Source organism: Ananas comosus, linkage group 13, assembly GCF_001540865.1.
Source record: "Ananas comosus cultivar F153 linkage group 13, ASM154086v1, whole genome shotgun sequence".
Classification (NCBI taxonomy): domain Eukaryota; kingdom Viridiplantae; phylum Streptophyta; class Magnoliopsida; order Poales; family Bromeliaceae; genus Ananas; species Ananas comosus.
The window spans coordinates 2128134-2143130 of NC_033633.1; the positions used below are offsets into that span (position 1 = coordinate 2128134).

The following is a 14997-nucleotide window of genomic DNA, read 5'->3' on the forward strand; positions in this document are numbered from 1 at the left end:
ATTTTGGTAGATTTATAGACTACAAGTGTTATATTTATGTTAAAGGAAATATACGAAAATGACAGTAATGCAAAGTAAGGTCCTAATTCATTACTTTTTTCGACTTTAAAGATTTTATTTTGAAATGTTACGCATTTGTTTTAAATATAGTTTTTTAAATAAAATAAAATAAATACAGAATAATTAAATATAGTCTTTTTAGACTATAAAATGATAAAATAAAAATAAGCTAAATCTCGAGCTAAATAATAATAATAATAATAATAAGTAAAATATCGGGTAGGGACCTAAACGAGGTCCTGTCGTTCTTTCGACACGTGGCATTTGTCGCCCCCACACTTCCCAGGCTGAGGATAATTATTGCCTGCACCAGGTGCATACATACTCTTCTTTCCACAGCGAGGCTAATGATGCAAATTGTACGACTCGGTGCATGAAATTTATGGTACACCAGGTGTACCCAAAACAAATACCGAAGAGGAGAAGCCAAAGAGGGACGAGCAGAATGAGTGAGCAAACGCAACCGAGCAACTGCTTCTTCTTCTTCTTCTTCTTCTTCTTCGTCGTCGTCGTCGACGGAGTCCAACAATGGCGATCACGGCCATGAGGGGCGCATCCCTCGCTCGATCCCCTCTCCTCCTCCCCCACTCCCACGTACTCCCCTCCCCATCTCCTCCTCCTCTCTCTTCAGGATCCATCACTTTATTATTACTATTTTTTTAAAAAAAATTTGCGAAATTTTGGGTGTAAATTTCGTCTTTTGATGCTGTTGAGTTGTTGTGATTTTGATGTGGGGATCCGGATTTGAAGTTGCAGTTGCCTCTAGTGATAGTTTCTGCCTCTTTTGATGCTATTGACTTGTTGGGATTTTGCTGTGGGAATCGAATTTGAAGCTGCAGTTGCCTCGTGTGAATCGTAGGATTCATTACTTTAATTTTTTTTTAATTTTGCTGAATTTAGAGTATAAAATTTCCTCTTTTGATGCTATTGAGTCGTTGGGATTGTGATGTGGGAATTTGAATTTTGAACTTGTTGTTGCCTTTTATGAGTAGTGGATCGTAGGATTTGTCGCTTTAAATTTTTAAGTCATAAAACTCTTAATTATACATTTCTTCTTCTTTTGTGCTATTGAGTTTTTGGGATTGTGATGTGGGAATTTGAATTTTGAACTTGTTGTTGCCTCTTGTGAGTAGGGGTTCGTAGGATCCATCGCTTTAGATTTTTTAAATTTATAAAATTAAGTATAAATTTCCTCTCCTTTTGTGCTATTCAGTTGTTGGGGATTTTGATGTGGGAATTTGAATTTTGAAGTTGCAGTTGCCTCTTGTGAGTAGTAGTAGATCGGTGCGGTTGATGAGGAAGATGACTAATGGAGGGTCGAGTAGGTTGAAGCTACTCGCTCGGTATTCGCAAGCTCAGGATGTTTCTACTCGCAATATCCAAGGTACCGAAAGTAGTATCAAATCTAGTTTTGTAGACCTAATTATATGTTAGATTCTGATTTTACCTATAATTGAGGTAGAGTAGTTCACTGGGATGGAAGTAGGGTTTTTCTAAGTCACTTAATTAGATGACCGGCCTATCCATGATGAATACCATCCCGGAAAAAAAGTGATGAATACCCATTGTGCAATAGTACCTGTGGAGTAATTGTTGAGTATACAATATCAAAACATCGTTCTTTAAAAGCTTAAGTTTTTACAGTAATAGGTTGTTTCACATGACATCTACGCTGGATATCTTGAATTCAAATCCTACCAAGTGTTGAGTTCCGTTTAATTTCCTCCCACTTAGTTTTATATCATGGTTTTGGACCTAAGCCTTGAGCCCAGATACGAGGGAAAGTGTTAAATATAAAATTGTATGAATACCATTCCTTAGTAGCTTAAGCTTTTAGAGTAATCAATTGTTTCACATTGGATATGGTGAGGTGTTGCGCAAACTTCAGCATTAGCCTGGCCTCAACCTGAGTCCGAAGTTAAGGGGTGACTGTTGTAGAATCAATCCCTAGCAACCTTACATAGTTGTATGTTGGGCAAATAGTACAGTATCTATAAGCCAACATTTTCAAATTTAGAGTGTCAAATTGCCTCATCATTTCATCTTGGTCTTGTTGATTTAGTATAACTATACCGCACATCCTAATTTTCATGCACAGTTGCGTATAATGCTTTATTTTGATCCAGACAGGATAAATGAGTTGCCAAAGCTAGTGGAAGACATTCTCCAAACATCACTCAGTACAGGACCTCGGGGTGCACTGAGGATGGCCCAAGGCATCCAAGCTGTTATTGGGGTTGGTTCAGAGTGGCTAAATGATGTGTCAAAGGTACAGAGATATACATTACCCTCTACAAAATAAAGTTTCCAGCAATAGATGAAACATTATCAATGTAAAAATTTTGCTTTCTTTGCATTAGTTAAGTGCTTTTCTGGCAATGCTTATCTGATTTGGTGAACTGAATCATCTAGATGCTCTGTGCAAATGTCAATACCCAATATAAACGATTATAATTGATTATTGAGCTGAGAAGTGCGTGCACTTTTCACTAATCCTAAAGAATAATTTTTTTTCATTTAAATTTTTTTGTACCTTATTGTCTCTCCAAGAAAGTATTTTGAGGGAGGTGCAACGAATATGTCTAGATCTTTTCTTTTATGTTAAGGTCCTTTCTCTGAAAAGGCTGTACAGTTTGTCCGGACTTGGCCCAATGATGAGTTGGACTAAAAACCTCTCAAATAAAGCAAATAAGCTATGCAAGCCAGACAATTTTCTGTATAACTAATATACTTAGGCAAACAGGATATATAGTTCTTAGTACAGAGGAGTCATTTAACCCTTCATGAACCATGATACGTATTATAAACTTATCTCTAGATGCTGCTTGTGGTGTTCAAATTATAGAGAGGAACTTCAGTAGTAGTAAAAGCTTTTATCTTCAATTTCATGCAGACAACAAGCACAAGCACTTCTTCGAGGGTACCAACCGACATGCAGCTTGGATTGCTGTCTCCAATTTATGTGCGGAAATTATTTGAACGCATGGGAGCAACTTACATCAAGTTAGGCCAGGTAAAGAGATGCATGTTATATGTTAACTTTGAATTCCCCTTTTGTAGCTCGAAGACTTTAGCAATGTATTATCTTTTCTGGTATATTTCGTATTCTCTTAAATCGATAAGCTTACTAATCTTCCGCTGCTGGAAAGAGAATATATTGCTCCTCTGATGTTTTCTCAAATTTATAGCTATGTTTTCTTGTGATCGTATTTATGTGCTGAAAAGGTGGCACCCAGTTTACTGACAAATCTTGGTGGTTATAATTTCTCATAATTCGTCAATCAGAATTTCAACTGATTACTCAGAGGTGCAGTTCATAGCATCTGCACCTACATTGTTTCCTGCAGAATATGTAGAGGAATTTCAGAAGTGCTTTGATCGTGCTCCGGCTGTCCCTTTCAATCAGATTGAGGCTATCTTGCGTGAAGAATTGCAGAGGCCATTAGATAGTGTCTATGAGTATATTGATCCAGTTCCCATTGCCTCAGCCTCAATTGCTCAGGTTTGTATGCTGACCTCCCTAATTAAAATATTTATTGTTTAATCCTGCAAATATAGCTATTAATGGATTTGTCCCTTCAATCTTGATTTGATATATTTACCCTTCAAGAAATGCTATCCTTATATTTACGAAAATACCTTATTTATAGTTTCTCTTAATATAAAACCAATTTCCCTCATAAATTGGGTGACACCCAACTTAAGATAAGTGTATTTTGTAGTTTTGGGGGATATATATGGAAATTCAGATGTTAGATGAATGTATTTGTAAGTAGATGAATTGTTAGGGTTTATGTATGTGAAAGACCCTTTTTGTTTTTACTGTGTTTCATATGAGGTTGCACTTTTGAAGATTTCTGTAACTTCGTTCCAGGTTCATGCTGCAAGGCTGAAAAATTCTGGGGAAGATGTGGTTATAAAAGTATTGAAACCTGGTATAGAAGATATACTGGTTGCAGATCTGAACTTTGTTTATATCATTGCTCGCATACTGGAGTTCATAAACCCAGAACTTCGTAGGACATCTATGGTAAGTCGTTTCCATACTTACAAGCTATCGATGAAATAGGTGAAAGGCCAAAAAAGTGGCGTTGTCTGCATTGTCTGTTCAGGAGCCTCTTTAAAATGAAAAAAAAAGAAAAAATGAAAACTCCCATTGAGAACTATTATTTTGCATATTTGTATGTAGATACTCTGCTAGACTACCTCGAGTCATCGAACACTAAGACCCCTGCTCTTTCCTTTGTTCCATCACCACCATTATCTCCAGTCCCATCTGCACATGTTCGTCCTTTGTTCCACCACCCTAATCGTCGCCAACCCCGGCCCCCACTTCACCCTACATTCCACCACATTGATCTCTACCGGCTCCTTTCTTTTCCTCCCTTGTTTCTAATCTGGTTGATTGGTTCAAAATATTTGGGATTTCAGCACGGTGAAGCTCTGGACTTCGGTGCTCAGGAGCTGATGACAACTTCCACTCTCTGTGTCTTTCTCCTTTGCTTTCCTTTTCTATTTTCCTTTTCATGTGTGTTCCCTGTTTCAAGTGTGTTTTCCTGTTTCTTTTCTTCGCATTTTTAGGTGCAGATCTGTTAACCTCAGGTCAATTTGTAGGGGTTTTGGTTCCGCCCTAGCGGCGATTGTTTTTGTTTCGTTCGCTTTGTTGTTACCCAAATAGGGTTTATCCCTGTTTACTCAAAAAAAAAAAAAAAAAAAAGTATGAATTTGACAACATATCGATAACTTCTGGAGCTAGTATTTCTTAATCCATACTGTATTGCACACGCATCTCAATGCTAATTGCATTGCACACCAATCACCTTTTGATTTGCCCCTTTCATATATAATCCTTGTTTTATTGAATTAGTTGATATTTTTTTGTCTCTTCACTGCTATTTCTCCCTCATAGCATCATAACAAAGATGTTAAATAGGAATTACATCTGTCCCTTTCTTAGCATGAATACCATTTGCTTTTCTTCCTTTAAAATTTAGCCCTAAATTTACCTTACTTTATGGATTTAACTTGTTTTATCTAAGAGATTTAATTAAACCTCGCATTTTGTTCTGTGCTTTCTGAAATTTCCTTAAATAGAACAAAACTCATGCTGAAATAGGAAAATTGTTCTTTGTTTTCAAATGCTATATTTCTTTACAGTTAAAACTACTGTCGTAGGTGGCTATTATAGGAGATATAAAAGAATCAATGCTGGAAGAGGTCGACTTCCGAAAAGAGGCTGTCAATATCGAGTCCTTCAGAAGATATTTAGAAAACATGGGACTTGGAAATCAGGCCAAGGCTCCAACAGTATATAGACATTGTAGCACGCGGCGTGTGTTGACAATGGAAAGGCTCTATGGAGTTCCCCTTACTGATCTTGATTCCATAAGAGCTCTTGTTCCCGATCCCGAGTTGTCTCTTGTAACTGCTCTCAATGTCTGGTAAAGGATATAGTCTATCAGCACTGAATTTCCTCTCAATACTGAAGTTTGTCATGTGACCTTTCTTCAATTCTGTAGTTGATGCTGCTGTTATTGTTTTCTATCTAAGCTCAGTCCTAGTTGTGGTGCTGATGATACGACAATTGTGCAGGTTTGGAAGCTTGATTGCATGTGAGACATTCCATGCTGATGTACATGCAGGGAACTTGTGGTTACTACGTGATGGCCGTATTGGATTCCTTGATTTCGGTATGTTTTAGGCCAATCCAACTCCAGAATGTTAGAGTTATACCCAACTCTGCATTATGTGTCCGCATTCGATATTTATACCAGTGAAAAACGATCTTTCTTAAATTTATATCCTTAAACCTGAATTTCCATATACGCCTTTTTCTAATATGCAACCAGTGTCTTCCTTTAAGCGGATACTAGCCAACTTTATAAAAGGATAATTTTTAAGTTACTGCATTTCAAGGTGTTTGTATGCAAATTCAGAGCATAACACTCTGATTTCTAAGACTTTTTCCAAAAAGCTTGCTTACTACTATTCATCAATATTATTGATATATGTATTTGCATGTTTAGTTTCCACTACAAATTTTTTGATTGAAGTTGAAGTGTAGATCTTAAACATGTAGATGATGATGAATAAAGTATTTTTGTGGTCCATGCATTTCTTTTTTTCTCTTTCCCCTTGCCATGTTTTCTTCTTTGCAAGTAAACATTACTAACAAGCCAAAATCTACCATAATTGGCTGTACTCATGATAAAGTGCCACAAATTACTTGAAATTGAAACGCAAGGTACTCAGGCAGTAATTTTGCAGGAATTGTCGGACGAATCTCTCCGAAGACATGGGCTGCTATGGAGATCTTTTTGGAATCTTTTGCAACTGAGAATTACGAATCCATGGCTTCTGCCTTAGTAGATATGGGTGCGACTGGAAAGAATGTTGATGTTAAGGCTTTTGCAAGAGATTTAGAAAAAATATTTTCATCTATACAGGTATAGCTGTCCCACAGTGATTGATCATTTGAAGCATAGAGACTATCTGTATCCGAGCAGCTGCACTATATTTTTCAGTATATTTGTTTTTTACTCATTTTGTATTTTTGTTTCCTGTTTAGTTTGTCTATAAGATAGCTATCTTCTTATCCCTAAAAAAAATGCTTATTGAGGTGGTAGTTGCAGTTTTTCATGCGGCTTTGGTCCTTATAGGTGACATTCATCATTTCTTGTAGGAGTTGGATACAGAAATTTTTGTTGCGACATCAAGAGGGCCGAATGCCACAGCGGTATCTGCTAACGTAGTTATGGATGAGAGGCAAATGAATGCTCTATTTCTCGATCTGGTGAGCTTTTTTTTTTTTTCACTTTTTTTCTGTGGCACTTACGTCTTCCTTGGTCTATTTTTGATTATATATATATATATATCAGTTTTGAATTAAACTTAAATAACGAACATTTTGGTTTAATCCCCTTGCAGGTTAGGGTTAGCGAATCATACGGGCTGAAATTTCCTCGAGAGTTTGCGCTTTTAATGAAGCAACTTTTGTATTTTGACCGGTACACACGATTGCTTGCTCCGACCATGAACATGCTTCAGGATCAGAGGATTACCATCGTCTCCAATAGGAGGATGAGGAACATGAATCAGATCCCTTGAAGTTTCGAAATCCCGTCCATACATCAATGTTATTTACTCTCAAAGCTACAAGTATTCTCATATCTGTATATAAGTTGATGAGTTTATCAAGCACCCAGGATTCATGAGACACTTTCATGTTACTGCAATATCTAATTTTTCTGATATCAAATGAAAAAGTATTTGCAGTATAATCATGTAATCAGATATATTGTCAAGGATTTTATGCTTCTAATTGGTCTTTGGTCCTGTGCATAGTATTCTCGGTTAATTATGCGCTCGCTATTTTGCTCTTGGCCGCATTTTTGGTGGCCATAGGATTTGTTTGTCTCAGTTGAAACTTTTGCCTAGAACTATTCGAAGCACTTAAAAACTTTTTGAATATCTGCTTCATTCATTAAGCAAATAAACTAGGTTGCATGAGTGAGGCATCGAGATCTCGAGGGGAACCGACAGCAAAGAAACCTGAAAAAAGAAAATTAAAAGGAGTGAAAAAAGAAAAAAAAAAAAAAAAGGAGAACATAAAAATTCTTCATTAAACATTCCCAACAGCTTCTTTCAGTCTAAAGCAGGAGATTTGAGTTAAGAGTTTTTTTTTTTAAAGAGTTTTAAAGCTCATTTTAGCTTTCTGCTAAAGCAATCGCTCTATAATTTTAGCAATCGCTCTATAATTTTATTTGTGAGATATTTAGCTGCTGCTGCTTCTCAAATCTGAGAAGCCATTTCAAAAGTTCATATTTAAGGTCTCCAGGAGTTAGTTTGAGGGCAATATGTAATCTGCAGTAGTTGAACACTTCATGGAATATCCAGCTTAAGGTAGTGCTCTGCACAAGGCACTAAATCTAGGCTGGCACAAGAGGGAAATGTTGACCCCTTATTCAACTTTTAATTATTTTATTTTGAATAGTTTTTAAATTAAATTAGGAATTTCTTAAAATTAACAGCTCCATTAGTTATCAGTCATGAATAGTTTCATGTTGGATTCAATAAAATCACTGATTTGATAAATAGAAATAACTTAAATCAAAAGGTTCTGAAGTTAAAAAAGGAAGGTGTCAATCAGAAGAAAAATAGCTGAGAAGATCCCTTTACATTTTTACCTGACATAAAATATATATATACCCTCTATACCTCCAAATTATTCAGGTTTCAGATGCTAAAGTAAATTATCTCAAAATTGCTAAAACCAATGCCTTAATCTCAGACTAATGAAGGGAGTTTTTTATCCTTCATCTAGTGTTCATACATATGGGCTTCTCATGTTCCCATTGTTCAGTAGCAGAATAAAAATAGTACTATTATTATTGCTATGTGGTCTAATTTACAAACATATCTCTGGGGTATTCAGATTCTGAAAAGGACAGGAATCTTACAACCAACTGATATGCTTCTCCAGAGCAAGTTTCATTAATGTAAATGACAAGAAGATCCATCATTTTCTTTGCTGTAAATTCTCTTACTTTTTTAGGCAACTATTAGACCCACATGGCCTTCTTAATAATTAAACAGAAAATATAAATAAGCTTTGCTTTGTTGCTTTGTACTCTTTGATGCAGTTCACCATACACAACAATAAATTGGAGAAATAAAATATTGCTCCATGTGAAGTTGAGACAAAAACTATTAAAACAACTAAGAGTGGCTCAAAAAATAACTCAAAATGTTAACTTAAAACCTTGTCCATTTTTACCATGTGGGAGAGATTCCTCAAATATGGTGCTTAATGGAGATTTTGGCTACTTTACAAAAAAAAAAAAACAGCTGGGAAAGTAATTATTCTACTGGATTCAATTAAATGGAATGTTATGTCCACTTTGAAGCAAATTGGCATTGATTGTACTACTCATTTGAGTCTCAAATATATCATATCCAATTACAACAGCTATTTAATTATATGATATAACCGTTATTCTCCAAAAGATTAATTATGTAGGAGCTTGACAAGACTCGAATTCAGAACTTATTGCTCTAATACCATGTTTAATTATATGAAACAATTATTGTTCTCCAAAAGTCTTAAACTACCAGTGTTTTTAACATTTTGTAGTCAACAATAGCAACATTCAAGATGAGAACAAAGAAATTTGTAGGAAAAACAAAAACCAAATATACAAGAATGAAGAGTGAAATAAAAAAAAAAAAAAAATTGTAGCCCACACTTTTTTTTCCCTGTCAAATGTTTTAGCTGTTCAAGGTTGACCATTTACATATCTTTTTTTTGAACAATTGACAAAAAAAATAGGAGAGAATCATTTATTATATCTGCAGCACAACACACTTGTATACAACAGCATAAACAATATATGCCCTATAATATATTCACAACACAAAATAGGTTATCAAAACATGGAAAATTCTTATCACATTAATGAAGAGAAAAAAAGAAAAAGAAAAAGAAAAAGAAAGATGTTTCTCACCCTTTACTGAGTGAATCATAAGCAAAATAGAAGGAGCTCTTCTCTAGTGCTCATGTAGAATATTCATTTCCCTGCGCCTCGGTCCAATTCTCTAACATGGCTCTTCGTGAAACTCTGTACGAATTAGGTATCATCGATTCGAAGCTCTCGTAGCCGTCATCAAAATTCCTGCTCTGGTACAGCAGCTCGCTCGCCGAAGTGTACCCCATGAGCCGATGGAGAGGCGAACCCGATTCATTTTCGCCCACTCGCTCTTCAGCATAGCTTCTTGCAAAGGAAATTTGATATTCTTTGGAAATGCTAACTGGATTCTTCCCTCGAGGATGATCCCCGGAATTAGAAGCACCAGCTTCAGCTTCAGCTTCTATAGTCTCATCAAACTTGCTTTGTGGATGAGCCGCTTCTTCGACAGGAGTCTGGGTACCAATAAAAGCTCTAGCAGGGAACGGCAGCTTAAGCACTTCGGAGCAGGAACCGCAGCGCAGCTTATTCAATCTCTTTCTCGATATAAGAAAATCGGTCGGCATGTGAAGCAGATTAAAACAAATATAGCAGACTACGAAAGGAGCGCCACCCTCGATAGGCCGACAGTGGTTCTTTACGGCCGGTCTTTTCTCCTTGCTACTCGATTTCTGAGACTCGGAATCAAAAACGCTCGGACTAGTAATGGATATTGAGGATTTGGACGAGGAATCGCGCACACTAGTTCGATTATCTTCGAAATGACAACACGAACACGAAAACTGGGGCGTAAATGGGATTTGATTGTACGGAATTTGCAGGTTGCTGGTACGTATGTTTTGCTCGTAATAAGTTCCGTGGGTGCAAGAAACTGAGTTCGGACTAAAACATTGACGCTGCTGATGATTCGAACCGGAATAATTCATGCCGTCTCTGTGGTGATATTTTTGATGGTCTTCTCTTTGAATGGCTTTCTTGCTAAGTTGATCTCTCAATACATCCATCTTCCTCAGCCGCGCCAATCGTTCGGTTTCAATGTTCTTGAACTTGGATGATGCATTTTGCGGCAAATCCCATTGGAAAGTCGGGCCCCTCTCCGAGCCCATCAAGTTCTTCTGCATGGGGTGAAAATCTTCGGAGTCGAGCGAGGCTCCTCTTCTCGTATCAAAGCTCTGCACACTAGCGGAATAATAGTCCTCATGAGAGGATTGCACGGAGAGGTTCCTCTTTTCATATTTCAAAGCATCTCCTTCCTTTTCGTTATTACTATTATTAGCGACAAACGCCCTTTGTCTAAAAGTTCGCCTCGACTTGGAGAGATAACCCTCGCGGGTATTACGACTGCTGCTCCCATCTTCAGAAGAAAAGATGCTTTCATTGTAAGTGCTCGAGCTTCTACTAGCAGCAGATTTCACGCTCTCATCATCGCGATTGTCATGCATTCTATTAACGATATCCTCGTCAGAACCAACACTACGATCGCTGGTCGATTTGTGATTGCTTGGCGGTCGCCGAGAGGATTTAAGAGAATCATCTCGAAAGTCCTTATCTGATCGGCGGTCCGCTTCGGCATCGCCACTCATCTTTTCGTATTTCGAAGCAGCCCTTTCATCTTCTATTTTATCACTAGCAACCGACGACGCCTTTTGTCGAAAAGTACGTCTCGATTTCAAGTGGTGTTTACTATGGGTGTGATTACTGGATCCGTCTTCAGAAGAAGAGAGACTTCCATCGTAAGCATTTGAGCTTCGAGTTGCAGCAGATCGTATGCTCTCATCAAGGCCATCACTACAAGCTCTATCACCAACATCCTCGTCAAATTCATCGGCCGATTTCATGTCGCTGTGACGTTTCCCACGGTGTCTTATAGACCCCTCCTCTTCTTTAATCAAAGAGCATCGCGAACTTGGTCGAGAGTGCTCACCTTGCTCGCCAGAGCCTCTCTCTTCAATTACATTCCCACCCAGTTTCGAGGATTCGCCACCTACTTTATCAACAATATCATCATTTGCGGCTATGCTACGATTGACGTAGTGAGTTGATTCTTCTAATTCATCGGTCAATTTAACACTTCCCATTTCTTCAACCAAAGAGCGATGAGAATCATCTCGAGCGTCTCGACTACTATTGAAACCAAGTTCGTTGGGGCCGGAACCTCTTTCTACAACTCCACCATGTTTCGAAGTTTCTCCCTCGTCATGAAGATCATAGTCGTTCTTCAAATTAGGAGAGCTGTTTTCTAGTGCGATTTTCTCTTCCTCACGTTCGACCTTCGAGAATTGTTGATTTGAGGTAAAAGGTTCCATTCGTTCTGCCGACGAGACTGATACGGCTTCTGCGGAAATATTTCTTGAGTGCTTCAAGGGATGATCGGTTTCGGCTGATGCCGAATTGGAATTTTCCCCTCCGACATTTTGATTCTTTGCTGCGAAGTAGAGAGTAATCATGAGAATGATCTTTTAACAACAAAAGAAAAGAGATAAACTGAGTAAGTATTATTATACCCCGAAGAACCGCATCACATCCGCCACATTTATACACAGGAATGTTAGGATATTCGACAAGAATCTGGAGGCATTTCGGGCATCTCACGAACCGTATTTTAGTCGACAGGCTCGCCATTGTTGTTTCGGTACCTCAACTACGCAAATCGAATATCTAAGCAGAAGCAAAATGGAGTCGATATTACCTTCCGACGACAACGGCAGCGACCAATCTTTAACCCCTTTCTTCACCTTTTACAAAAATTTTGAATCCAATTCTTGCTTCCTACATGATGAGAATTACAAATTACGCACTTCTTACGCTTTAAATCGCTAAGATGCCTCATCTAGTTATAGTTTACCGACTAACCATAAACTTATATAGAGTTAATTTCATATTCAGAAGTAAAAAGCCCGAGAATGTTGATATATAATCATTTTCCGAAATAGTGATAGAAACACTGCGACAAGGATAACATTTCACGGATTGACACCAACCAAGTAATAATAGCAATTCTGTGGCAACTTGTTTATAAGGTAAATTGAAACGGGGGATCTTAGAACACTATTAGGGTGCGTTTGGTTCTCGCTATCTTTTAAAGATTCCTAGTAATCCAATGGGAATAAAAAAATATGATGGTGTTTGGCTAAACGCACTAAGTAATCTAGTTGGTAATATTGGATTCACTTGGGAATAAGATTCACCCCAAAGTACTAATCTCATTCCCTTGAGGGAGGGTGGGTATCCTCATATTAATGGATTGAGATAATCATAATATGTCTAATCTCTTTCTTTCTTCCTACCCGCCGGCTAATTAATATTATTTTTCTTTACACTCTAACCTTCTTTCTCTCTCTAAACTTATTTTCCTCTCTAAAATTCAACTTTTTTTTCTCTCTCTAAACTAAGCTTTCTCTCTCTCTTTTTCTAAAATTTCAACTCTCTCACTCCCTCTAATTTCGACTATATTTTTCTTTCTATTTTTTTAATTATGCTCTCTCTCTCTAACTTATACTCTCTCTCCCTTTTTTCTAAAAAGATGTTGAAACTTTTGGTAACATTATCTAAAATTAATTAAATAAATAAATTAATTAATTGTATATTTTTTGCAATATTAAATAACATGGCTAATTAATATTACCGTGCGAACCAAACACAGGAATTCCACATTCTTAGTAATAGGATGAATAGGAATAAGATTCTCGGATATCTTTTATTCCTAGTAATCTTTCATAATGCGAACCAAACGCACCCTTAAATGCAAATCGAAGAACATTCGGCTACCAATTCTGTGCAGTAAGTAAAACAGGAGCCATTTGGATCTAGAAAGAAGGTGGTTAAGGTATGTAGCTATTAATTCTATCTCATACTCTTATCCTATTTGTAGATCAGCAATAAAACAAGTCCACAAGTACCTCAAAATGGCAACTTTTGCATTTATCTCCAAGATCACATGCAGAATCTTAAGAAAGTAAGTTAAAGGGGAGTTTAATACAATCTAATTAACATTAAACCAAAGGAAAACATTTTGGAATTTACTTTCACAATGCCCAAAATTGGTTAATCAGTAACCCAAAATCTAAAATTTAACCCAAAAGCTCCAATAGCAACTAAAATGTGGGATTAATTGAGAAAAAAAGAAAGAAAAAAGAAAGAGAGAGATGCAAGCAACTACAACATACCCAACAAGAAAAATGGAGTAAAACAAAAAGGTTTGATTTTGAACGATTCAAAACATTGAATGCTTCAAAACCAACAACTCTGACAATTCATCAACACCACATTGATTCATATTCACGCTGATAACAAAATTAAGCAATCCATAACAACAACAAAAAAAAAAAAAGGGAAAAACCCCTCTAAATTCACCATTTTGGAAAAAAAATCTCACCTTTGGACAATAACAGCATCTGGGAGCTTTCAAAATCCCACCTTTTTGGGCTCCCCTCGTAGTTCCCAACCCAAAAAGCTCAGAGAACACAAGGAAACCGCTCCAAAGAGGAAACCCATAAATTATTATGCAAACAAAGGGTATACGGAAGCAAAACAACAAAGGAATAATTGGTTGGTGTGCAATAAAAAATAAAAATGGAAAAATAGTATCTTTATTATTGCACAGCTAAGAGAAACCAATCAAATACCCAACAAAGAGTAGAATCTGAGAGGTGAGCACGAACTCAAAAAGGAACCATTTTGATGCTCAAAAAGGGAGCTTTTTAACCAAATCTACAAAAGGGGTCAATGGAGAGAAAACAAGAGATTTTGGGGAAATGGAGTTACCTCTCTCTCTCTCTCTCTCTCTCTCTCTCTCTCTTGTTTTTATGTTTGTGGAGGAGGAGAGAGGAGGCGACTTCGTGGAAAAGCAGAAGCGTTGATGTCCACTTCCCAAAGTCTCAATAAAAAGTAAAAACTACTTCAATTTCCAAGTCACAATTGAAGAGGATGATTTGTAGCAAAATGCCCCCAAAAAAATAAAATTTGTAAACTTCAATTTACCCCCTCTGGTTTGTGCTTAAATAGTCTCGCATTCACTGACTGACCGTTCCTAGCACAAGAGGCAAAGGACTCGGTGGTTGGTATCTGAGATCTCAAGTTCGAATCCTGATTGATTCATATTTCTAGCTAAGTTTATTTTTAAATAAAGCAAAACTAGTCTCGCAGTTTTATTCTTGATTAACTTCAATTTGTACCCTGCGCAGCAGCTGCGCTATAACGCAACTTCACTTTACCACCTCGTAGTTTAAAAAATTATATTTAATTATTTTTATTTCACAAGATCATATAATATCCTGTTTAATAATAAATTCTTGTTGTGAAATAAAAATAAAATCACATAATTCTTAAGTGTAACTTTCTAAAAAGTTATACTACTCTATTGTCTTCTTTTTTTTTTTTGGTTTCACCTTAAGCACTTATAGATAAATAGAGTTAAATAAGGTAGCAAAATTATAATTTTTAAAAATGACATATCACTATCTTTTATTATCTT

The 14997-nt window shown here is 36.8% G+C and overlaps 2 protein-coding genes across 4 annotated transcripts; one reads left to right on the plus strand and one right to left on the minus strand.

Annotated features, from left to right (window-relative positions):
- On the plus strand, positions 496-7395 carry LOC109719531 (uncharacterized aarF domain-containing protein kinase At5g05200, chloroplastic). 2 transcript variants are annotated; one of them, XM_020246275.1, is made up of 11 exons: positions 496-654; positions 1318-1444; positions 2187-2329; positions 2954-3073; positions 3374-3562; positions 3935-4090; positions 5236-5501; positions 5653-5750; positions 6328-6506; positions 6743-6853; positions 6988-7395. In XM_020246275.1, the coding sequence occupies exons 1-11, from the start codon at positions 589-591 to the stop codon at positions 7165-7167; spliced, it is 1635 nt and encodes a 544-aa protein (XP_020101864.1). In that variant the 5' UTR covers positions 496-588; the 3' UTR covers positions 7168-7395. The 2 variants fall into 2 exon arrangements, with proteins under 2 accessions (XP_020101864.1, XP_020101863.1); XM_020246274.1 differs by having other exon boundaries at positions 500-654; positions 1312-1444.
- Positions 9373-14375, minus strand: LOC109719458. 2 transcript variants are annotated; one of them, XM_020246158.1, is made up of 3 exons: positions 13900-14375; positions 12029-12293; positions 9373-11949 (listed from the first exon to the last, which is right to left on the minus strand). In XM_020246158.1, exons 2-3 carry the CDS (start codon positions 12144-12146, stop codon positions 9614-9616), a joined length of 2454 nt encoding a protein of 817 aa, XP_020101747.1. In that variant the 5' UTR covers positions 12147-12293; positions 13900-14375; the 3' UTR covers positions 9373-9613. The 2 variants fall into 2 exon arrangements, with proteins under 2 accessions (XP_020101747.1, XP_020101748.1); XM_020246159.1 differs by having other exon boundaries at positions 12214-12293; positions 13900-14374.

Bases quoted from the DNA above. Each gene is read 5' to 3' on its own strand.
- LOC109719531 (XM_020246274.1), top strand. From the start codon at position 589: ATGGCGATCACGGCCATGAGGGGCGCATCCCTCGCTCGATCCCCTCTC. The intron at 655-1,311 runs GTACTCCCCTCC...TGAATTTTGAAG, and splicing joins TCCTCCTCCCCCACTCCCAC to TTGCAGTTGCCTCTTGTGAG. The intron at 3,563-3,934 runs GTTTGTATGCTG...ACTTCGTTCCAG, and splicing joins CCTCAGCCTCAATTGCTCAG to GTTCATGCTGCAAGGCTGAA.
- LOC109719458 (XM_020246158.1), bottom strand. From the start codon at position 12,146: ATGGCGAGCCTGTCGACTAAAATACGGTTCGTGAGATGCCCGAAATGC. The intron at 11,950-12,028 runs GTATAATAATAC...TCTACTTCGCAG, and splicing joins ATGTGATGCGGTTCTTCGGG to CAAAGAATCAAAATGTCGGA.